This window comes from Delphinus delphis, chromosome 6 (assembly GCF_949987515.2).
Source record: "Delphinus delphis chromosome 6, mDelDel1.2, whole genome shotgun sequence".
Lineage (NCBI taxonomy): Eukaryota > Metazoa > Chordata > Mammalia > Artiodactyla > Delphinidae > Delphinus > Delphinus delphis.
This window is the reverse complement of record NC_082688.1, coordinates 12,354,341-12,378,007: the sequence shown is the minus strand read 5'-3', so window position 1 is coordinate 12,378,007 and position 23,667 is coordinate 12,354,341. Positions and strand designations below refer to the sequence as shown.

The 23,667-nt window shown below is 52.8% G+C and overlaps 1 protein-coding gene across 3 annotated transcripts; it reads left to right on the top strand.

Annotated features, from left to right (window-relative positions):
* The first annotated feature begins 1,599 nt into the window (after window positions 1–1,599).
* PTGS1 (prostaglandin-endoperoxide synthase 1) lies at window positions 1,600–22,895 on the top strand. Of its 3 annotated transcripts, XM_060014192.1 has the most exons (11): window positions 1,600–1,684; window positions 1,777–1,866; window positions 8,305–8,421; window positions 8,852–8,992; window positions 9,321–9,464; window positions 10,809–10,990; window positions 11,102–11,185; window positions 12,932–13,178; window positions 15,259–15,545; window positions 20,146–20,293; window positions 21,771–22,895. In XM_060014192.1, the coding sequence occupies exons 1-11, from the start codon at window positions 1,678–1,680 to the stop codon at window positions 22,124–22,126; spliced, it is 1,803 nt and encodes a 600-aa protein (XP_059870175.1). In that variant the 5' UTR covers window positions 1,600–1,677; the 3' UTR covers window positions 22,127–22,895. The 3 variants fall into 3 exon arrangements, with proteins under 3 accessions (XP_059870175.1, XP_059870176.1, XP_059870177.1); XM_060014193.1 differs by lacking the exon at window positions 8,305–8,421; XM_060014194.1 differs by lacking the exon at window positions 8,852–8,992.
* Window positions 22,896–23,667: the final 772 nt, after the last annotated feature.

Genomic DNA, 23,667 nt, shown 5'->3' with positions numbered 1-23,667 from the left:
CGCGGGAGAGACTTGAACTTGGTCCTTCTGACTTGCAGGCTCTTTTTCTCAGTGCCAGGGCCACACAGGTGCTGTTGAGTTCAGGAGAGTGGCTTGGGAGTGAGCAGTCAGCAGGAGGTACAGGCCTGGGAAATGCCTGGGCTCAGGGTCTGAAGGGAGGGAGGACCTGGGAGTGAAGATGGGGCCTCATCCAAACTCTTCTTTTTTCATCACCAGAAATCCCCCTTTAGTCTGGGTAACTGGACCCCCGAATCTCACCCTGCCCCCATCCCTCTGGCTGATATCCATGCCTTATGTCTCCTCGCCCTGCCTGGGTAGTCACCAGGGGCTCTGGATCTGGGTGGTGGGTCAGACTTCCCCAGCACCCCAGGGCCCCAGGCCCTCCACTTGCTACACTCCCGCCCGCATCTGCCCTGGCTTGCTCTGTCTCCTTGGGGCAGCTGGCTTTTGTCCCAGTGGAGCATGTGAACAGCTAGGGTGGGGCCGTAGGAGGGGATCCCCAGTAGGCCTCACTTCTCCCAACTCACACGGTTCCCATTCTGTACCCAGGAATGTCTGGGAGCCCACATACGGACCTCTGAGCCCTCCTGCCTGCCCTTCCACTCTCTGGGGCCCACAGGATGGCTGGGTGTGGGGGGGAAACTGAGGGAGAAAATCTGTGGATGTGGGGACCAGGAGACCCTGTGTGACCCAGGGCGCATCCCCCTTCGAAGATCAGTTTCCCCAGCTACAAAAAAAGAGGCGCTGAGTGCTGGGATTCTAGAAAGTAGGCAGATAGATGTGAGTCCGGCTGGAGCTTCCACCCTGGCCGCCCTGGAACCTGAGTCAGGAGATCTTTGAAAAGAATGCCTCCTGATGACAGATCACCTACTCTGTGCTAGGCACCGCCTCAGGGAGTTTGTGGGCATTACCTTACGGAATCTTACAACAGTTCTCTGGGATGGGTCTTATTAGCATCCACGCCTTATAGAAGAGAATACTGAGAACCAGAGAGGTTAAGTACCAGGTCCAAGGAGACACAGCTAGTAAGCTGTAGAGGCTGGATTTGAATTAGGTCTCCTGGACTTGGAGTCTGTGCTCTTCATTCTGGCAGTAGAGACTCAGGCAGAGACGCGGGACCTTAGAGGGCAGAGCCCAGCCCTTGGCGGAAGCCCATCCTCCCTGTTGGATCTGAGGGTAGTGGGTTTCCCACCCCGGAGACTGTGTGCAGGCCCGCCTGGACTGCTCCTTTTCCATCCTCCTTCCGCTTGGGGGTAGCGGTGGGGGTGGGGGGAGGCTATGTGGTTCTGAGCGGACGTTTCTAGGCTGAGATACCAGCCGTTCTGCCCTGAAGCCCTGGGGGCCCTCAGCATGGCACACCATATCCGGGCCTCAGTTTCTTATCAACCAAATGGACACACTTCTGGTGCTACTGGGTTTTAAAGGCTCCAGTGTCTCACGGATCTCGGGTGAAAAACCACCTTAGTGTCCGTCATAGAATAATTAATAAAATAGCTTGGCTGGAGCGGGAGCAGAGGAAGTAAGTGGGCGGAGGCCGAGGTGACAGCTGGCTAGAGAGGTGGAGCCAGGGAATGGGTGGGGAGGGGCGGGCCAGGCGGGCCAGAGCTCCGGGGCACAGTTAGAGACGCACCCAAGGAGCAGGCAGTCCGCATCCCGCATCCATCAACCGCCGTCACCATGAGCCGTAAGTCCGGCCCTGGTGGCCCCAGAATCCCCTTTGCCTCCTGGTGGAGCCTTGAATGCCAGGCTCAGCCCTTCATCTCTCTCCCTCTGCAGGGCGGAGTGTCTCGCTTCGGTTCCCGCTGCTTCTGCTGCTGCTGCCGCCATCCCCCGTCCTGCCTGCGACCCCCGGGGCACCCGCGCCGGGTAGGCGGCCCCTTTCCTGCCCCCGAAGAGCCCCAGGTCCTGCGTCCCTGGCCTGGCCCCCACCCGCCTCTTCCCTCCGGCCGGCCCAGCTTCCCCTTTTCGGCTCGCGGTGCCTGGGAGTGGGGAGGGGGCTGAGTCTGTCGGTGGGATGGGGGCTCTCTGCAGACCCCCGGGGGGTGTGGCTTTGGCTAGGACGCCACTGGGTTCTTTTCGGGGGGAAAGGGCAGACTGGGATCTCGGGCCGGCTTTGGGAAAAGGGACAGCCTCTCTCCAGGCCCTCACCTGTTCTGGGCCCCCAGCGGTCCAAGCTCATCCCCAACAATCCCGCTGTTTCCCCTGCGGGCCACTTTCGGAGGAAGCGGCAGGCTCCAGGGGAAGGCGGGCTGGCGGGTTCTCTTTCTCCAGCCTCTAACTTTCTGGTACCCTTCCGGATTCCCAGCCCCGGGTGGAGAAGATCTCCCTCGGTGAGAACCCGGGGTACACCAGCCATTCCGGAGAGAGTGGAGGTGGAAATACACTTACGGGGCTGGGTTGCTTCCCCTGAGGTTTAAATCCTCACCTGTGAGGTCCCCACTGGGCGGATGAGTTAACTGAGGCTCAGGTGGGGGCTATAACCCTCTCAAGCTCACACAGTGCGTGGTGGGCTCAGGGCTGGAAGCTGGATCTACCTGACTCCAGGCATTTTTCAGGGTCTTTCCTCAGAGTCCTCCCTGCCCTTCTCACCCCCTGCCAATGGACCCTGGTTTCATCACCCCAAAGAAGATGGGGAAAGTCAGGTCCTGTAAAATTCACACCTTCCTCCCCCTCCACCATGCATGTACCAGGTTCCAGGTGAAGGATTGCAGTTCCTCCTTCAGACGGCCTCCCTCCCCCAGCTTACTGCTTGTGTGTGTGCGCGTGTGTGTGTGTCTGTGCAGGGTCTGGACAGAGCTTCCTTCATCACATAGCTGTGTGAGCTCTGTGTCTCCATTTCCCATCTGCAAAATAGGGTCAACAGAGGATGGTGGGGAGGGGATCTGAGCCTTCTGTTGTGATGCTCAGAGGAGAGAGAAAGGGTACCTGTGTGAACTGGTAATCAGACCAGGTTTCCTGGAGGAGAGGGTTTGAGAGGATGGCATTTGGGGAGTCAAGGAAAGGATGGAGGATGCTGGGCACGAGCAAAGGTCTAGTTTGTGGGAAGAAGAGGAGGAAGACCCACGTGGCCAGCACTTTACAGTTTACAAAACCAGGCTGTGGGCACCTCTGTTGTTGGTGCTCACAACAGCCCTGCCAGGGAGATGTTAGTCCCATTCTACAGAAAGGAACTCTGAGGCCCAGAGGGGTGAGCCCATTTGTCTGACACCCCAGTAGCAGAGCCGAGGCTGACTAGGCTGACCCAGTGGCCCCTTTTGTTAGCCCCTGGATCAGCCCAGCACTTCCTCTGAAGCCCCATCCAGGCCCCCAGGGTACCCAGGGCTCACCCTGCCTGTCCTCCTGTGTCTGTTTACCAGTACTTAGTGAGCCATGGTCTGTGCCATTTTGCTTTTAGCCTTTTCTACTTATCTTTATATTGTGTTTAAACAGAATTGTTTTCTTCACTCCACAAACATCCCCAGGGGGTTGCTTTATGCCAGTCTTTGGCTGCAGCCTGGAGACAGAGCTGGGAGGAGCTCGCAGTCTGGTGGAGGAGATAGAAATGCCCACAGACTGTCATCCAAGGGGATCAGGGCCATGACTGAGGGAAGCACAGGGGTGTGTGGGGCTCGGGGGTGGGGGGCAGTTATCTCTCGTCCCTTACATGTGAAGAATTTCGGGAGGCTTCTTGGAGGTGGTGACGTTTGACCGGGACCCCGAAGGAGGTGGTGAGTTGGTGGAAATCCTGTGAGGTTTTACTATGAAACTCTGGAAGGGGTCTTCCTGGCAGAAGCAAGGGCATGAGCTGAAGCCTAAAGGTCTGAACTGTGGGAGTGGAAGGGCGCACAGGGAGCAGTAGGACAGAGGCAGCTGCTGGTGGACACGGGCCTTTAGATGCAGAATGAGGAGAGGGACTGGGGCCTCAGGGTAACTGGGAACAGAAGAGTGAGATTGGGCGGATGACTTGGAGGTGAGGCTGGAGGCTGGGGAACCGTTAAGGAGGCCGCTGCAAGGGTCAGGGAAAGAGCGGAGGAGCAGTTGGGTTTTGGGGCAGAAGGTTTGGGCTGCCTTCCCATTTCCACGCCTCTGGGTGAACTGAGGTCCAAGATGCCTGGATATTCAGGGGAGACGTCTGCCCTGGAAAGCCAAAGCCTGTGTTTTGTCCCCAGAGCAGCAGCAAAGGCTGATTCCCCCAGGAGACAAGGGCTGCAAGCTTACGTGGGGGCAGGTGGCGGGAGGGAATGTTGCTTCTGCCTCTGTTGTGACAGATGAGGTGGAGTCCGGCTTGGAGGACAGGGATGTGCCAGGGCTTCCTTAATGCTCAAGTTCATCCCCTCCAGTTCCTGGACTGGGCTTAGTGCTCTCTCTTTGGCTAGGGATAGGGCATGACCTGGCAACCGGAGCTCCATGCCAGGCAGAGGGGCCTGAGGCCAGCTAACCCTGGAACGTGGGGCAGGAACCCCGCCTGTGCCAAACCTTCCTGCTGACTGCAGCCTTCTATCTGCAGCACCAGAGGAGTCTGTGGGCTGGGAGAGGACTTCCTCTTCCAGCCATCGGGGCCCGCTGCGGTGGTGCCTGGCGGCTGGCCGCTGACCTGGTAGGGTGTAGGGCCTGGGGCCCAGGTCTGGCTGGTGAGGGCCCCCTTTTTTTTTTTTTCTCTTTGGCTGCCAAGCTCCTGGAGCTTCTCTAAATATTATTCTTAGGGAATTTCAGTCCAGCCTCCTTCTTTAACGGGCCCTCTTGCTGCCTGGTGCTTCCAAGTCCTGACGACTTGGTGTTCCCTCACTGTGCCTGGAGCCCTGACTCCTGGGCTGGGGGACATTTCCTTGCCAGGTCCTCAGAAAGTTCTGGAGCCGGGAAGTCCTAAACAGTTCCTCATCGGTGGGAATGTGTGCAGTGTGGGCTTGCTGGTCAACCCCACCTCTGGGCTGGCTTGAAGACGCAGTGAGAGCAAGCTGCAGGGTTCTCTGCTGATGGGGCTAGGGAATCCTATTGATGCAAATAACCCAGATATTTGGAGATAGATTGGCTTCGCCCAGAGTTGAGAAGAGAAGGGGAGGCAGAGAGGGAGGTTTTTCCTTAGAGCCTGTCTGTTCCCTCCCCTTCCTGGAAAACGCTGAAAAATAAGGCCCAGAGGGTACAGGGTACTTGCCCAAGGACACACAGCCAATAAAGAGTAGTCACTCTCCCATAAAGCTTCACCCAGCACCGACTTGGTGCCTCGCCCTGTGCTGGGTGTGGGAACTCCAGGCACTTTAGACTCTGTGTCTGCATCTCCCTAGTTCTCTTTCTTGATGTTTTATTATACCGGGTGTCCTCCGCTGGGCACATGAAAGCATGTGGGATTTAAGTTAGACTGAAGGAAGGCCTTCCTTTGTGAATAGTTCCCAGAGCTCTGGTGGAGGTAGGGGATGGCGCTCCCTCTGGGGTCCTGGTTTCAGGTCCACCTTGAAGGAAAGGTGACAAACCTATCTCACCTGGGGTCATCCCCAGCCTGTGGGACAAAGTGACTCTCCCTCTGCATCCCTTCCCCAAATCCAGGCCTGGGCACCTCCAGGAGGAGGAAGGGCAGGGAAGAGAAGGGAGTTCATCTTGGCTCTGCAGCTTTGAAGCAGTGGGGCCTGGGCGCGCCTCCTCATCTGTGGCAGGGTTGGGGCGGGGGTGGGGGTGGCAGGGGTAGGGGGAGTCTCACCCACCCACCAGGGAGTGCTGAGCAGATAAACGAGGTAGATATGCAAGGTTGGAGGGTCAGCCAGAGCCCTGGCTTCCGGGCACATCGTGACCGTCCAGCTGTGGTTAGGCTCCCCTCCCCGGGGAAGCGGGGGAAGCAGCGCCTAGTCTCCTCTCTGCCCATCCTGACATCATGGGGCCGCCAGCGGCAGCTGCTATCCTTGCTGGGAAGAACTTTCCCTGCCGTGGGGCCGCCGGTGTTTATGGAAAGATCGCGGAAGAGGAGGGAGGGAAAGTTGGGCAGCAGGTCTGGGAGGGAGGGACCTCTGCCCGCGCCCGGCACACAGACTCTCCTGACAGGAGACGGAGAGGGATGCGGGCAGGAACTTCTGCATCTGGGGACACAGTTCTGCTGCCTGCTGAAGCCCTCAAGCCAGACTTCAGAGCCAGCTGTGGGGGTGCTGGGGAGATCAGGGAGTCCCTCTGGCCAAGCCTGGGCTGGCTGGTCTCCTCGCTGCAGTTTAAATTCCGCAAACATTGAAGCTCTGGCCACCGCATCTGGATTCCCTGGGTGGCTGGATCTCTCCAGGACATGGGTTGAGCCCCAGCTGTGTGCACGGCCTCTGTGAGGGAGGAGAAAGTCAGGGAAAGCCCTTTTCCTTGGAGGCTCGTGGTGGAGCAGAGCAGGTCGAGCTGGAACGTGGAGCAGGGGCGAGAGAGCGCGGCGGAGTGTGGACACTTAGGGGGCAGCTTTCTGGTGCATGCGCAGTGGGCAGGGTCAGGTAGATCCGGAGGAAATTTACTAGGGCAGAGCCGCAGCCTGGGTCAAGGAGGGAGCAGAGCAGAGCTTTCGGCTTTGGGGTCGCGGGATCTGCTGCCACAGCACAAACTGAGTTCCTTTTGGGATCCCTACTGGGGGAGGGATGGGGAGACAGCCCAGAGAAGGGCCGCGCCTCAGCCCCTGTGCCCGCTGAGTGGTAGGGCGACCCGTTTGTGACAGAGGGCCTGGTGCGCCAGGGTCGGGAGCTGGGCAGTGTGGCACCGCGGGAGCTCCTGGGCAGAACAGCAGAGTGTCCTGAGCAGGAGGGATCGATGAGATCCCAGGTCCCTGAACCCGCTGCACGGCTGAGCCTGAGCTCCCTGGCGTTTCTGGGCCTGTGGCCCCTGCCAGGCCCCTGCCCTGGGCCCCACCTGCCGGTCCACCTGCGTTGGTCTGATAAGGCCTTTTTGTTCAGACTTCTTCCTGTGGGTTCCTTCTTTTTATACCCTGCAAGGGTCCCAGAGGTGCTATTGTGGGGCTGTGGGGAGTTGCCAGGGCCTAAGCAAGACTGTTTGCATGATTCTGCGATGTGAGGGGCCCTAAACCAGAGGGTCCTGCCCTGTAACCATGGCAGGTGGTCAGCCTGCGGCGGCGTCTCAGCCTCCCACCTCCCGTTGCTATCCTCTCGACCTCCTATAATCAGATGCACAAAGAATCAGAGTTCCCTGTAACGTTGGCTCTGAGCCCAGTTAAGGAAGTGTGTTTGCAGGAGGGACCTGGTGTTTCTGTGGAAGGCCAGGGAAGGAGCTGCTGCCAGGAGCCAGGCGCCCTGGGTCTGCAGGAGGCCTGGCTCTGTTCCTTGGTCTTGGCCAAGTCGCCACCTCTTCCCAAGCCTCGGTGTCCCTCGCTGAGCTGTGAACGAGCAGAGGGAGCTCCAAGGAGACTCTGACCTTGCTGTTGGAGAATCATTGAAGCTGTGGTTGGGGAGATCTGGGTTAGACACAAGGAGGGACTTCCTGCGGGGGGGGGGGTTCTCCAGGGGGTTGGTGGGGGTGATGCTAGAGCTCCACTCACCCTCTGCAGGGAGTTTTCCGGCCACATCTCTCCTGTTCTCGTGGTGCCTGACCTCCCTCAAGATCCTAGAGCCCATACTCCACCCTGATGTGAGCTGGGGCTGGGTCTCTCAGGACGGGAGCTGAGACTCCCCTCAAACCCATTCTCTGTCTTCTGGGTTCTGGGAAACGTCTTTCCTTGGACTTGACGGCTGAGTGTCTGGGGATGGGGTGGAAGTGAAGGGATGGGCAGTTGGTCTGGTGCCACTTGCTGGGTGACCCATCTGGGTTTCCCCTTATTTGGCCTCAGTCACCCCACCCCATCTGCCTATAACTGGACGTTGTGATACCTGCTCTTCCTTCCCTTCTGCAAAAATAAAGGAATGGAAGGTCCTGATGCCCAGAGGTTGGGGGTTGGTCTGAGAACCCCTATCCTCTTCCCTTTACTGAACCCCACAAACTCTGCCCTTGGTGCTGAGCTCTGACTTGGCAGAAAGTGAATGCTCTAGAAAAGCCGGTGGCTGCAGTGTCTTATCAGCTGTTTCCTAGCCTTTGATGTCACAGCCTGGGGCCTGGACTCTTCTCCTGCCCCACTTTGGTGACAGCAGGGAGGGAGGGGGGGACTTCCCCTGGTGGCCTGATGTGGGGAAGACTGGAAACCCAGAGCAAGGTCTGGAAACGGAAGGGCCAGGGGCTTTCTGTTCATAGCTGTGGGGACAGAGAGGACCCTTGGGGAACACAGGAGTCCAGTAAGTTAGGAGAGAGCTGTGACTGGACTCCATGCCTCTGGTCCCAACGAGCGGTCGCCCTGGAGTGGTCTCTGATCTCTGTCTCTCCCCGCAGTGAACCCCTGTTGTTACTATCCGTGCCAGCACCAGGGTATCTGTGTCCGCTTCGGCTTTGACCGCTACCAGTGCGACTGCACCCGCACGGGCTATTCCGGCCCCAACTGCACCATCCGTGAGCTGGGCCTCCAGCCCCAATCCTTCTCCCCTGGGCTCGTCCTCCAAGACCCCCATTTCCTACCCTCGCCTCCGGCCGTGGCCCTGTTCTCTTTTCTTGCCTGCCTTTGACCTCTGACACTGCCCCTGACCTGGCTCCAGCCCAAGCCCTCACTCCTGGCACAACCCACTCCCCGCTTCCGGGCTCTGTAGTGAGTTTTCACTGCCCAGCTCCGGCCTTACTGACCTCAGTCCCTGGTCCTGTCTCCTGTCCTCAGGTCTGGTTCTGGTTCTGTCACGTGCCATCACTCCCAAGGTTCCATCCTTACCCCTGCCCCAGAGGTTCTACCCTGTTCCATCCTGGCCCTCGTCCCCCGTTCCCATCTTCCTCTGGCTGCTTCTGGTCCTGCCAGGAGGGCCTGACTGAACGGCTCCCACTGCCCTCACAGCTGAGCTATGGACCTGGCTCCGGACTACTTTGCGGCCCAGCCCCTCTTTCCTCCACTTCCTGCTGACGCATGGCCGCTGGTTCTGGGAGTTTGTCAATGCCACCTACATCCGGGACATGCTCATGCGTCTGATACTCATAGGTGGGTGGGGGCGGGGCCCTCCTAATCTAGGGGAGCAAGAAATCCTGCCACTTCCTGGAATTCTTGGCATATGATAAGGGCAGGGGTTGGGGGCGGGGGGCTTCTAGGGTGCCAAATAAAAAAAGAACAACCCAAGGAATTCCCTGGCCGTCCAGTGGGTAGAACTCCGTGCTTTCACCGCTGAGGTGCGGGTTCAATCCCTGGTCGGGGAAGTAAGATTTTGGCCGCATGGGGGGACCAAAAATAGAGCAACCCAAGAAGAGGCGGGGAAGGGGGTGTGTAACTGGGGGCAGGAACCCCTTGTCACTATTATTTTCGCCCTCTGCAGCGCGTTCCAACCTCATCCCCAGCCCCCCCACCTACAATGCAGCACATGACTACATCAGCTGGGAATCCTTCTCCAACGTGAGCTACTACACGCGTGTTCTGCCCTCTGTGCCCCAAGACTGTCCCACGCCCATGGGGACCAAAGGTAATGGCGATGGGGTGAGGGGGCTGGGCCTGGGCTGTGTCACAGGAAATGCTTAGTTCTTCTGTTTGGGAAAAAACAAGCAGAAGAGCAGTTACTGACCCATTTCACAGATGGGTGGACCAAGGCAAGACATACGCATATCCAGAACCAGGGATGAGGACAGGAAGAGGTTGTGGAGGGTTCTTGCCTGAGGTCAGCGGCAGAGTCAGACTAGTGCTTCCATATTTCCAGGGTGCCTCTTTGCCTGAACCTTGTCTACTAGACGGGTGGGATCCTGCTGGGATGGGGGTGACTTTAAAGTTGAAATGGAGGAAGGAAAGAATAGTGAGCTCTTTACTGGCTGCTAACTCTGAGTTCGGGTCTTTACTAATGTAAACAGTCTTATGCGCTTCATCGGCGCAGTTTACACATAAAGTCAAATTTTTTCTTTAGTTGTTCAAGACCCCCACTTGGTCTCGTTGGCAGGGGTCTTCTTCCCAAGACCTTCTTCCTTATCCGCTCCTGTGATTGTCTTCAGACAGGGGGGTTTACTCAGTTTAGAGCCATCAATTCAGTTTCAAGTACACAAAGGACAATACAGTCACATTCCTTAGGTATCACCTGTGGCTGCTTTCCTGCCGTATCAGCCAAGCTGAGCCGATGCGACAGAGACCACATGTTGGCAGAGCCTAAGATATTGACTATCTGGACTTGTACAGAAAAAGTTCGCTGACCCTTGGTTTAAAAGATTCCATCTCACCAGTTTTCTGCCGGTTACATCGGCACTCCTCAAATCCACTGCATAAAATAGATGTCATTTGCCCTCTATTATAGAAGAAGAAATTGAGGGTCAGAAAGATGGGATGACTTCTCCATGTTCACACAGTTAGTAAATGGTGTAACCCATTTCAGACACAGGCTACCTTGCTCCACGGCTGGGGAGTCCAAGGTCTTCTGTTTGTGTGTTTTCTCTTTCTTTTTTAGGGGGAGGAGGGTTAACTTGTACAAAGTAGCAAACACACACAAAAGTTGAGAGAAAAGTATAAGAAAGTCCTCTGTATCCATCTCTGGGTTTCAAGATTTGTCCGCAATTTGCCAATGTTATTTCATCTATCCCCTCTCACCTTACTTTTTATGGAGTTTTTAAAAACAGATTCCAGATATCATGCCATTTCACCCATAAATGCTTCTAGAGTCTTTTGGTAGAGAAGGTGCAAGGGGCCATCAAGTGGGAGGGAGGTGGTCCTGCGGAGGCCACTCTGGGCTTCCTGCGTGGACCAGTTCGGTCTGGCGAGCCTGGAAGGCCCTGAGGCAGGAAGATCGAGACCGGAAGCAGCTACTGCTCTTTCCCACCTCCCCAACCAGGGAAGAAGCAGTTGCCCGATGCCGAGCTCCTGAGCCGTCACTTCCTGCTTAGGAGGAAGTTCATCCCTGACCCCCAAGGCAGCAACCTCATGTTTGCCTTCTTTGCGCAACACTTCACACATCAGTTCTTCAAAACTTCTGGCAAGATGGGTCCTGGCTTCACCAAGGCTTTGGGCCATGGGGTGAGTACCTGGGAGGGGCTCGGGACTTCTCTGGGCTGCACTTGGCACATGGAGGCTGTTACAGGTGGGGCAGGACCCAGAGGTCTGAGTGGACCCTCTCTCTGTCTTCAGGTCGACCTTGGCCACATTTATGGAGACAATCTGGAACGTCAGTATCACCTGCGGCTCTTTAAGGATGGGAAACTCAAGTACCAGGTAGCACTGGGTCTTGGGATGGGGCGTTGGGAAGAACCTTCCGCAGTCTTCCCTGGCAGAAGCTGTTGGTGGGGGCCTCCAGGGTGTCCTGAGATGGCCAGCTGCAGAAGTTGGAGGTGTGTGGTCGGAGGAGAGACAGCAAACCCTGGGAAAGGGTGCCAGGCGAGAGATGCAGACAAGGAGCAGACGTAGCCTCTCATGTTCTCCTGGGAGGTGGGTTCTGGGGCTCCACAGGAGATGACCATTTCCAGCCTGCATTTATTCATTTAATTATTCTACAATATTCATTGGGCACTATGATGTGCCTGGCACAGGGGAGCAGTGGCCGTGATAGTTATGGGCCCTACCCTCGAGCTCCTCAGGGACCACAGACACAAACAGTAGGGTGCTAGTTCCATGAGGACTTTTCGTCTGAACTCGCACTGTTCAGTGTTGCTAGAGCCACATAGGTAATTATCTCATGCACTTCTCGTATCCGCTGCATGAAATAGGTATCATTTGCCCTATTTCATTGCTGTGAGCCACATCTAAGTTATCTGGATTTTTCTAGTGGCCACATTAAAAAAGGTAAAAAGCAACAGGCAACATTGATTTTAATAATATATTTTTAACTTAACCCAATATATCCAGAATCTTATCATTTCAACATGTAATCAACACAAAAATTGTCAATAAACTATCTCACTGTTTGTGCTAAATCTTCAAAATCTGACCTGTATCTTACACTTAGCACATCTCAATCTGGGTGCCAGATTTTCGTTGGAGATTCTGATCTGCGTGTAGATTTCATAAAATTTACAGTTGAGAAAGTAGATTCACATGCCCAAGTTGTTCTAAGCATAACGACTTCCCAATAGCTGAGGTATCTGTTTTAAAATTTAAATCTAAAGAAAATCAAATTAAAAATCCAGTTCCTCATTCACACCGACCACGTTTCTAGAGCTTAGTAGCTGCACGTAGCTAGTGGCTACCATACTGGACCATGCAAATCTAAACAAACAAAAACCAAGACAGAAAGTTCATTGCTGAATCTTTTGGGCTAAGAACAGTATCTAGCATATGGTAGGTCCTCGGTGGACATTTATTGAGTGAATGACAACACTGCCATATAATTAATTACACTTGTGATAGCTGCCACCAGGGAGAAGCCACGAGAGTGTGCAGAGGATGGGGAAGGCTTCCTTAGGAAGTACGAATAAACCAAGAGTTGCATGAATGATGATGAGAAGTTAGGGAGGCCAAGAAGGGCACAGGACAGGCCAGGGTATCAGGCATCAAGGCTGGAGAGGGCAAGTCAGCTTGAGTGAATTCAAGGGAGGAAAATGAGGGAGATGCTGCTGGACACCTGAGTGATTCCCGATGAGCGAGGGTCGCGTTAAGGATTTCTGATTTCTGCCAAGAGCAGAGAGAGGACTTGGAAGGGTTTTAAGCCAGGGTGTGATGCTCGATTTGGGTGTTTTAAAGGATTGCTCTGGCTGCAGAGCCGAGAACGGACTGTCTGGGGGGATGGAGTTACTTACGAGGGGAGTCAGGGTGGAAGATGAGGGTGGGTTGGAAGAGGGTGGCGGCAGAGGGGAGAGAGAAAGGGACTCACTTTAGGAGGTAGAATCCACAGGCCTTGGTCAGGGAGGCCGGGCGGCCACCCTGCGCGTTACGGGCAGCTGTCAGTAGGAGTGGAAGGCTGTCAGCTGCGCAGGTGCAGGCACCCGGCCCCTCCCCAGGTTACCAGGTGGCCCCATCCTGCAGGTGCTGGACGGAGAGATGTACCCGCCATCGGTGGAAGAGGCGCCCGTGCTGATGCACTACCCCCGGGGCATCCCGCCCCAGAGCCAGATGGCAGTGGGCCAGGAGGTGTTTGGGCTGCTTCCGGGGCTCATGCTCTACGCCACGCTCTGGTTGCGTGAGCACAACCGAGTGTGTGACCTGCTGAAGGCTGAGCACCCCACCTGGGGCGATGAGCAGCTCTTCCAGACGGCCCGCCTCATCCTCATCGGTGAGGACTCCAAGCCAGCCTTGTCCTGGAAGGTCACGCCCTCTGTCCTGAGAAGCGGAGTGGAGGGTTTGGGGACAGAGAGATTCGAATTCTGAACAGGGTCCTTCCCCTGTGTGAGCCTCACTTTCCAAATCTATACATTGGGAATAATGACAGTGGTAAGGATTTGTTGAGATGATGAATGGGAAAGTACTTAGCACATAGTAGGCCTTCAGAAAACGGAGGGCTGCGGTAGCTGATTAGTAGCTGGGTGACTAGCAGCAAATCTGATTAGCCACCCCAAATCTCAGTTTCCCCATCATCCCAGGAGCACTCAGAGGCATCCTCAGCAAATACCCCAGCTTGCCTGGGCTTCGGGAATCCTTACGTTTCCTGCCCTGCATGCATCTGCCTTCCTGGAGGTTGGTAGCTTCTGGGTGCCTCAGGGACAAGATATTTTTGTGTCCCCTACAGGGGTGAGCCTGCAGCCTAAAATGTCAGATGGTTTTTGGCCTGGGAGCTTGGCCCCCGACACCCCTGTCCAGACCATATTCACTCTGTGTCACCAGTGAGCCTCTGCCCCCGCCTCAGCGTCACTGGGCGTGACTGTTCCCAATTATATTGCCTGATTCATTGGTGCCCGGAAGAGCCATGCACTGGGGTTAGGAACGGCCTAAAGAACGAGAAGGGGCTGGTTCAGAAGTCCCAGTATTTTTTTTTTTTTCTTAACATCTTTATTGGAGTATAATTGCTTTACAATGGAGAAGTCCCAGTATTATAGAGAATTTGATCAGAGAGGGCAAGTCTGTGTCTGCAGGCTGCCCAGCATACTGACTGGTGATGAAGCTGTGGCCAGAGGCGGGACTCCTAGGGCCCTGCACCTCCAGTGCTTCATTCAACCCTCCCCGACAGCCTTATGACCCAGATAGGATTACCCTTTGTTGTGAAGATTAAGAGGCAGAGAGGGTAAGTGAATTCTCCAAGGCCATTCAGTGCAGAGAGACTTGAACCAGGTCTGGCTGCCACCAGAGTTTATGCTGCTTCCACCACATCTTGAGGGGAGTGCTTTCCCGAGTGGGGACAGGGTGTGAGCCTTAATCTACTCTCTTGTGACGTGTGCGTATGGGGAGGGGATTCTCCCCTCACACCTCCACGTAGTGTTCCCACTTCTACACGTATTGACCCTCCATGTTATGCCAGGCCCTGTACCAAGCGGTTCAGATGCATTCATTGTCTACTCCTCTCAGGAACCCTGTGAATACTGTTATACTGGTATGATTCTAGTACACATTTTACAGATAAGGAGAGTGAGCTTCAGAGAGAGTAAGTAGCACAGCCCCAGCTTGGGTGGCTAGAAAGGGTGAAGCCAAGATTTAAACCCAGGTCTGCTGATTGCAGTTCCAGTGGCTCCAGGTCAATTTGCTACAAGTCAATTTGTCTAGTGGTTAGTTGGCCAAAATACCGGTTTCTTCTGCTATCTCGCTGACCAGTTTTCACTGTGTTATGGATGTTCCTTTCGTGTCTTCCCTGGCTCTTTGCTCTGCAGCTTGTTCCTGAGGGGGCAGAGGAATTTGACACATAGGAAGACAGGAGGGTTATATGTGGGACAAGATTCACTGATGTCTCCAGTGTCCCTTGTTTGCTGCTGCAGCTCTTAGAATGGTCTCTTGGGAGCTCCCCTCACCCCCATCATCTTAGGCACGCTGAGATTCCCTCACTAAGTTCATCTCTACGTGCCCACCTTTTGTGGTGTCTCCAGCCTCTTTTAATGGGCTGTGGGAAGGTGGCCACCAGAGGGTCAGAAAACCCATCCTCAGATACTTCCTTTGCGTGTCCTGCTCAGCCCGGCCTGTGACCTCCCCAGGGAACATGGGACTAGCAGGTGGCTCCTGTCTTGGGACATCAATGCGGCCTGAGACAGAAAGTTCCATTTTCACGCCCCGTGACAAACAGGCAAAGTGAAAGTGGCCAAATAAAATCAAACAACCATTACAATGATAAAGAGGCCAAAGCAAGCCCTTTGCATGAACTGGCCCACTTCCCAAGCCTGGTGGCTAAGTCCCTGTGCTCTGTTGACCCCATTCCCCATCCTTCGTCCCAGGCGAGACCATCAAGATTGTGATCGAGGAGTACGTGCAGCAGCTGAGTGGCTACTTCCTGCAGCTCAAGTTTGACCCAGAGCTGCTGTTAGGCACCCAGTTCCAGTACCGTAACCGAATTGCCATGGAGTTCAATCACCTCTACCACTGGCACCCGCTCATGCCCGACTCCTTCCGGGTGGGCCCCCAGAACTACAGCTATGAGCAGTTCCTGTTCAACACCTCCATGCTGGTGGACTACGGGGTCGAGGCCCTGGTGGACGCCTTCTCTCGCCAGCCCGCGGGCCAGGTGAGCCTCAGAGGAGCGCTGGGGAGGGCCGCTGGGCTCTGGGATCCAAACCCCAGTTTTCTGTGAAAGGGGGAGAGTGTCACCCCTACCGAGAGGTCGTGATCATTCCTTCATTCATTCTGTTGTTCTTTCGTTCATTCAATGATACCAGGCGTTACTGCAGATGCTGGGGATACAGAGGTGAACCGGGTCAATGTGATTCTTGGGTCCTTGTATTTTTGGTGCGTACACCCGAGAAAGGAACGACAGTCGTGTGACAGCTAACATCGTTTGAGCACTTACTACATGTTAGGCACTGTACCAAGGGCTTTTCTGATGTTTTCAGAATTATAAGAGCATGTTAAGAACCACAATATAGAAAGCCCACCATGCTCTGGGAACTCAGAGAAGGGCTTCTGGCCCAGAGTTGAGGATTGTGGATAAGGAAGTGATGTTTGAGCAGAGATCCCAACAATGGATGGGGTCTCCCAGGGCAAGAGGTAGCGTCCGTGGCCCGGGGTCTCTGTGTTCCAGATGGAGGGGACAGCATGGCAAGGGCCCAGAGGTCAGAGGGCATGGCAAGGGCCCAGAGGTCAGAGGGCATGGCAATCTGAGGACCAGGAAGACATTCAGGGTATGGCAATATATGCAAAAGTGCCTGCACATAGTAGGTCTTTATTACATTAGAGGCCTCTGTTATGGGCTGAATTGCCCCCTGCCCCAAATTCCCATGTTGAAGTCCTAACCTCCAATACCTCAGAATGTGACTGTATTTGGAGCTAGGGTCTTTAAAGAGTTCATTAAGGTAAATGGGGTCATTGGGTGAGCCCTACTATGACTGGCGTCCTTATAAGAAGAAGAGATTAGGATACAGATGTGCATAGAGGAAAAACATAGGGGAAAGTTGGCCATCTCTAAGCCAGGGAGAGAGGCCTCAGAATGAAACCAACCCTGCCCACACCTTGATCTTGGACTTCCAGCCTTCAGAACTGTGAGGAAATAAATTTCTGCTGTTTAAGCCACCTAGGCACTTTGGTACGGCAGCCCTAGCAAAATAATACAGCCTTTCCCTCCGGAATTTCTAACTAATTTCCTCCGAAATCTTCCCTTCCCCATGTTTGGAGGCTCCCATCTCCTTCCCTAGCTCCCCTCAGCCCTACCATGAAGTTGTGGCACCATATGGATTTAGGTTTCCCCCTGGTAATTTGACTGCACTTAGCATATGCTGCCGCCAACGGGCAGCTGCTGGCTGGTTTACGGCCTCTGTTCTTCGTGGGGACACAGACATGAACAGAGACAATAACTCGTGTGCGGGGCTTCATGGTTTCCAAAGAATTTTCAAGCAATGTCCCTGGTGACGTGTGTGAAAAGCCCTGGTATTTCCCGGTACCAGGCAGAAGGGTCACAGAAGTGTGTGGATTCTCAGGATATCAAAGAGCGTGTGAGAAGTGATAAGACAGGGCCTCCCCTGATAATCCCCACCCTGGTTCCATCTCGGGGTTACCGTGTGACCAGTGATAACTGCTTTGTATCTTTATCTCGGTTATTTCACCACGTGCTTATTTCACAAGCATATCAGACTGATGCTTCTACCTTCCTCATTGCTGCGTATGAAGAAACAGAGGATTAGCATAAGTCGTTTGCCTACAGTCCCTGTATTTGTTTCCTAGGGCTGCAAAAGGAACACAAACCAGGGGGTTTTCAGCAGCAGACATTTATTCTTTTTCTTTTTTCTTTTTTTGGAAGTTCAAAATATCACCTCTATTACTGATAAAGCTGATTCTAGAAAACCTAAAGCAGGCTTTTTAATAATAAACCCCCAAATAGACAAACTCGGCTACCAAGATGTGGAAGCATGGAAACAAGGAAGGTCTCTCCCAACATCCTCCCGTCCCCCCAGAACAAGGAGTATGAGAGAAAACATACTCCCTGGTGTCAACTGAATTCAAGAGCGGTAGAGAGGACAGCTTGAACAACGCATGCCTAGTTACTGTGCTCAAACTCACCGATAATACTAAGTTACTCCTCGTCTTCTAATAAGGAGGGAGGGGGAGAGGTTGGCAAAAGATGCTAAGAGTGTTAGGCTACTGGGGTTTCCTCCATAGACAAAGAAACATCCAGAAAAGGAAAGAAATATTCCCACCTTACACCTGAGAAGTATCACCTTTTATTCATTTATTCATTGATCTGTCCAAGCACCCATTAAACGTTTACTACACATTACTAACATCTAGGCCGTGAAAAAGATCGATCCTCAAACATTTCTCTAGAAAGCCCTTGTAGTTAACTCCCCCAGATGGTATTAATACCAATCAGAAATTTATTGTTGCACAGTTCTGGAGGCTAGAAGTCCAAAAGCAAGGTGTCGGCAGGGCCGTCCTCTTGCTGAAGGCTCCAGGGGAGAATCTGTTCCCTCCCTTTCTCTCATCTCTGGTGATGGCTGACAGTCCCTGGGGTACCTTGGCTTGCAGAAGCATCACTCCAGCATGGTGCTCTCCCTGTGTCTCTCTTTCCTCCTTATCAGGACGCCAGTCATTGGATCTGGGGCCACCCTAGTGGAGTATGACCTTGATTACATGTATTTGCAAATAAGGTCACATTCACAGGTGCTGGGGGTTAGGACTCCAACACGGATACAGGCAAGTCAATCCACAATGGCCCCACAGCTTGTAAATGGTTCAGCTGAGATTGGCACCAGCCCCCTCTGGCTTTGCCCCGGGGTGTACAACTTCACCCAACTATGCTTTTCCTCTTTCTCACCCAATTGTCCTTGTTCTGCCCAAACAGAACTCTTTCTTTAGCATTAGCATTAGCAGTTCACCCTGAGCAATAGATCTTTCTTTAGATGTATGCTCCTTTTTTTTTTTTTGACAATTCTTTTGCATTAAGAATATCTTTTCAAACTTTTTATTTTATATTGGAGTAGAGACGATTGACAATGTTGTGATAGTTTCAGGGGTACAGCACAGTGATTCAGTTATACATATACATGTATCTATTCTTTTTCAAATGCTTTTCCCATTCAGGTTGTTACATACTATTGAGCAGAGTTCCCTGTGCTGTATAGTAGTAGACCTATGCTCCTTAACAGTTATGAATCCGATTTTTTTTTTCTGGAGCCTTATTTTTTTTTTGGCTGTGCTGTGTGGCTTGTGAGATCTTAGTTCCCCGACCAGGGATTGAACCCGTGCCCTTGGCAGTGAAGGCTCAGAGTCCTAACCACTGGGCTACCAGGGAATTCCCTCTGGAGCCTTCATCTCACCAGGTTACTTGGGCTTTGAACCCTATTTCCCTCCCTTCACAGGATATATTACGCCACCGCCTTGGTCTTAAAGCAAAACTACAAGTTTAGTTAAACTAAATGTGTTTATATATTACACTTTTCATAGCAAGATTTTAGTTCCCTCCCTGCTAGCTCACAACAATTCCTCTCCCAAGAGGCTTGGCAGAAAGAAAGAGAAACAGATATAATCACCTGTCTCTGTGTGTAGCTTTATCTGGTCTGAATGGAGTGACTTGATACTCTGTGTTCCTACCTTCTAGCTCAGTTTCTCTTTTCTAGTGGTGGCCGGTTACTAGGGGTTCACTTTTTCTTTTTAATTTGTTTATTTACTTACTTTTGGCTGTGTTGGGTCTTTGTTGCTGCACGCGGGCTTTATCTAGTTGAGACGAGTGGGGGCTACTCTTCGTTGTGGTGCGTAGGCTTCTTTTTGCGGTGGCTTCTCTTGTTGTGCAGCACGGGCTCTAGGCACATAGGCTTCAGTAGCTGTGGCACGTGGGCTCAGCAGTTGTGGCTTGCGGGCTCTAAAGCGCAGGCTCAGTAGTTGTGGCGCAAGGGTTTAGCTGCTCCGCGGCATGTGGGATCTTCCTGGACCAGGGCTCGAACCCACGTGCCCTGCATTGGCAGGCGGATTCTTAACCACTGTGCCACCAGGGAAGTCCCTGGGATTCACTTTTTCATACTAGATGCTCAGTAAATTTTATTTAATCTCAATTCTGTGATATAGAGAATGGAAAGCAATAGAAATAGGTTCCTTAGCAGAATCCATTAAAAGATTAAACGTCTTTGTTCTATGATAAAAACTGATTTGGAGAGTGACAGACACATGTCAGTTCTGCCAGGTAGAGTTTAAAAAATATCCTAGGAAAGCCATAAAGTTTTGGCCCCTCAAACTAACATTTGTCCATCCGTCTGTCTCCATCACTTGAAAGCTCAGAAACCTTTCTGCCTTTTATTTCCAGATCTGAAATGCCAGTCCCCTCTGCTTGAGTTCTGGACTGTGGCTGTGCTGGCCATCTCCTCTGCAGAGTCCTAGTTGCTGAACCTAATAGTTCCAGAACCTTCCTTAACAGAATGTTGTGGGTTCTCACCTAAATTCAAAGGGCTGGGGAACAGTGTGTCTGGTGAGCGACTAGAGAAGTCCTCCTGGCCCACTCCACACTCTAAAGATGAGGAAGCTGAGCCTCAGAGGGGTCCCTGAGGCTCAGGGACTGGGTTGCCAGTCTGGTGGCCGCTAGGCTGAGCCATCCTTTCTGCTCAGAAAGGACTCCTGACCTGAATTCCTTCTCCAGGACAATGTGGCCTGGCTCTCAGACCACGGCTGCGTTTATCTCTTGGCAGATCGGCGGGGGTAGGAACACAGACCACCATGTCCTATACGTGGCTGTGGAAGTCATCAAGGAATCGAGAGAGTTGCGGCTGCAGCCCTTCAATGAGTACCGCAAGAGGTTTGGCATGAAGCCCTACACCTCTTTCCAGGAGCTCACAGGTGAGCAGCTGTTTCCCGGCCACGGCTCCTGCCCTCGAGGGGCTTGAGCTGAAGTGAAGGAGACATTGAGGAAACAGAACAGGGTGATCCGTATGGCCAGCACTGTGACTGTGGGATTTGAGGGGTGTGGGAGCACGGTGCCAGGGGTGGCGAGGGATGGCAGATGACTCTGCTTGGGGAGGGAAGGTGGCTTCTCAGCTGGGTTTGAAGGATAAAAAGGGATTTTCCGTGACTTCCCTGGCGGTCCAGTGGTTAAGACTCTGCACTTCCACTGCAGGAGGCACAGACGTGGCACAGCCAAAAAAGAAAAAAAAAGGGATTTTCCAGGTGAGGGATAGAGGGAAGAACATTCTAGGTGGAGGAACAGAAAGTGCAAAGGCACAGGGGTTAAAAAGAATGAGCCTAAAAAAAAAAGAAGTGAGCCTATTCAGGAGAACAGTCCTAGGTGTGGCTGGGTGGAGGTTAGTGATAGGAGGCTGGCTCAGATTGTGTGGAATCTTGGATTCTACGCTAAGATTTTGGGTTTTATTCTGTCTAGTGGTTCCTAAGTCCCATTTATGGGCAGCTACCTGAGAATCACTTAGAAAACTAATTAAAAATACCAAATCTGAGATGGCTCTTCCAGAGATTCTGATTCAGTAGACGTAGGAGGTACCCAAGAATCTGTATGTATGTGTGTATATATATATATGTATATATATATATACATATATGTATGTGTATACATATGTATGTATATGTAAGGGTATATATATATATATAAAAAACACAAATTGTATAATATATATATAATAAATATATGTAACATATATGTCTATATGTCATATATATATATATTTGTTGTTCAAGATCCCCAGTTGTTGGGCAGCCAAGTTTGGGGACCCCTGTCCCAGACAATGGGGGTGCCACTGAAAGGTTTTGACCAGAGTGTGACATGACATCTGACTGTGTACTGGTACCCTGTGGAGGGTGGACTTGAGGAGACAGGTAGGGACACTCCATGTCTGTCTCCCATGACAGTCCAGAGAGACAGGAAGAACATTGTCGCTAAGTCTCTCTGTGATCTTGGACAAGTGACATTGCATCTCTGAGCTCCAGTAGAGCGCAGGGTCTTGGGCCAGGATAAGGCCCCTTGAAACCTGCCTGTGAAGGAAACAAGATAGGTAGCTTCTGCCTGGTGTAATGATCAGGTAATTAGGGCACAGAGAAGTGGGGTGAGTTGCCCGAGGTCACACGCTGTTTGGTGGCAGATCCAGGCCCTTGACTCCATCTGCAGTAGCAAATTCCTTCCCTAGATGCAGCCCTGGAGCAGGGTCGGTGAGCCGGGCCAGATCTTAGGGCATGTGCTCATCTGCTCAAGGTGCTCTTCTGAAGTCCATTCTCCTCCCCAGAAAAAGGTGGACCTAGAAGGTTCCCTGCCCAGATGAACCGTAATGGGTGGCATCATGATTCTGACTTTGGCTTCTCCCCCTTGTAGGAGAGAAGGAGATGGCAGCTGACTTGGAGGAGCTGTATGGGGACATCGATGCCTTGGAGCTCTACCCAGGGCTGCTTCTTGAGAAGTGCTCTCCAAACTCCATCTTTGGGGAGAGTATGATAGAAATTGGGGCTCCTTTTTCCCTTAAGGGCCTCTTAGGGAATCCTATCTGTTCTCCAGAGTACTGGAAATCGAGCACATTTGGCGGTGAGATGGGTTTCAACCTTGTCAAGACGGCCACGCTGAGGAAGCTGGTTTGCCTCAACACCAAGACTTGTCCCTACGTCTCCTTCCACGTGCCGGACCCCCGCCAGGAGGACGGGCCTGGAGTGGGGCGGCCATCCACAGAGCTCTGAGGGGCCAAGGCAGCAGCATTCTGGAGGGTAGAGCTTACTGCTCATCATTCCAGAATGCTGAGGCCAGGGTTGATGATCTTCAATGTTGGGTTTCTGATTTGGTGTTGAGAGCATCAGGGTGGACGTTTAGAACTCTGGGTCTCTCACCACGATCTGGAACACTGTGGTTTTGTTTGTCGATCTAGAATGCTGAATTCCTGGTGAGCCATCTAGAAAGTGAGGAGTGGTTCTCCTTCGGAATGCCAGAACACTGGTTTCCGGTTGATCACCTAGAATGTCAGATTTCTGGCTGATCCAGAATACAGGCATTCTAAAATATGGGACTTCTGATGGAATCATCTAGAAAGTTAAGGGGTTCTTATTTTGCATTCTAGAATTCTGGGTGGTCCTCCGGAGTGTTGACTTTCTGATTGGTTATTCAGAATGTGGTGTTCCTGGTTGCTGATCCAGAACAGTAGCTGGTGTGCTATAGATCTGTCCTGTCCTGAATGTCTGGAGCATTGATGATTCATTTTCCTGTTCAGTGAGACATCCACAGAGCAGGGGAATCTAATGTCTAATGAGAATGCATTGCCTGAATCTGTGTCTGCACAGAGGAGGCAAGGAGGTGGGGTGTTCTGCTTGGGACCCCAACTGAGACCCTGGTCCGAGGCTATAGAGAGAACAGGTGGCTTTTCCCAGGCCATTGACTGGAAGCCACCAGAGCTCTGTCTTTGTCCAGATCTTGACTCACGGCAGCTGTTTTTCATGAAGTTAATAAAGTTCTTTTTCCAAATTGCCTGCTATGCTTTTGATACCATCCCCAGAAGCAGAGGTAACACGGAAGTGACCTTTCTCCTAGCCACAGGCTAGATGTGCTGGAGGTTTGCAGCAGGAGACTTTCCACTGGGATCCCTGGGCCTGTCATGGTCTAGATCTTTCACCGCTGATGTTTCATTCCCCCCTCCCCACCGCCGATCCTGTGGGTTAGGAATTGCTTTTTCCAGGCTGCTCTCCTAAAATGCACAACTCCCCAGCCCCAGGAAATGTAGTGTTCAGTTCCCACCATCTGATTAAAACAACTTCCTCCCTTACTGAGCATACAACAGAGATGAAAGGCATCTGGGGCGGAGAGCATTTACTCTGTGCCAATTTTACACATTTCATTCTCATTTATTTTCAACCCAACAGTGTGAAATAGGTGGTAAATCCACGTTTCAAAACCAAGGATACCGAGACTTGGGGCGGTTAAGTGACGTGCTCCACACGTGCCAGAGCCAGGTTAGGACCCAGGTCTGGCTGAATCTAGAGCTGTGCTCTTTCCTCCATCCAGCATCCTCTTGCTTCCTGGTTTCACTCACTTCCAGGCCTAATCTTGCTTGTCCGGCTCAGGGTCAAAGGCGGAGGTGGGCTGTAGCCTCCGCCTTCCTTGCAGGCTATTTGTTCAGTCACAAATATTTATATTCCTAGCTGCCTACTACATGCCAGTTACTGTCATATGCTTGGGGCTACAGCAGGGAGCGATCAAGACCGATAAGGCTGCACAACAGATCGTTGTAGTT

Bases quoted from the DNA above. Each gene is read 5' to 3' on its own strand.
- PTGS1 (XM_060014192.1), top strand. The intron at 10,991-11,101 runs GTGAGTACCTGG...CTCTGTCTTCAG, and splicing joins CCAAGGCTTTGGGCCATGGG to GTCGACCTTGGCCACATTTA. The intron at 15,546-20,145 runs GTGAGCCTCAGA...ATCTCTTGGCAG, and splicing joins CTCGCCAGCCCGCGGGCCAG to ATCGGCGGGGGTAGGAACAC.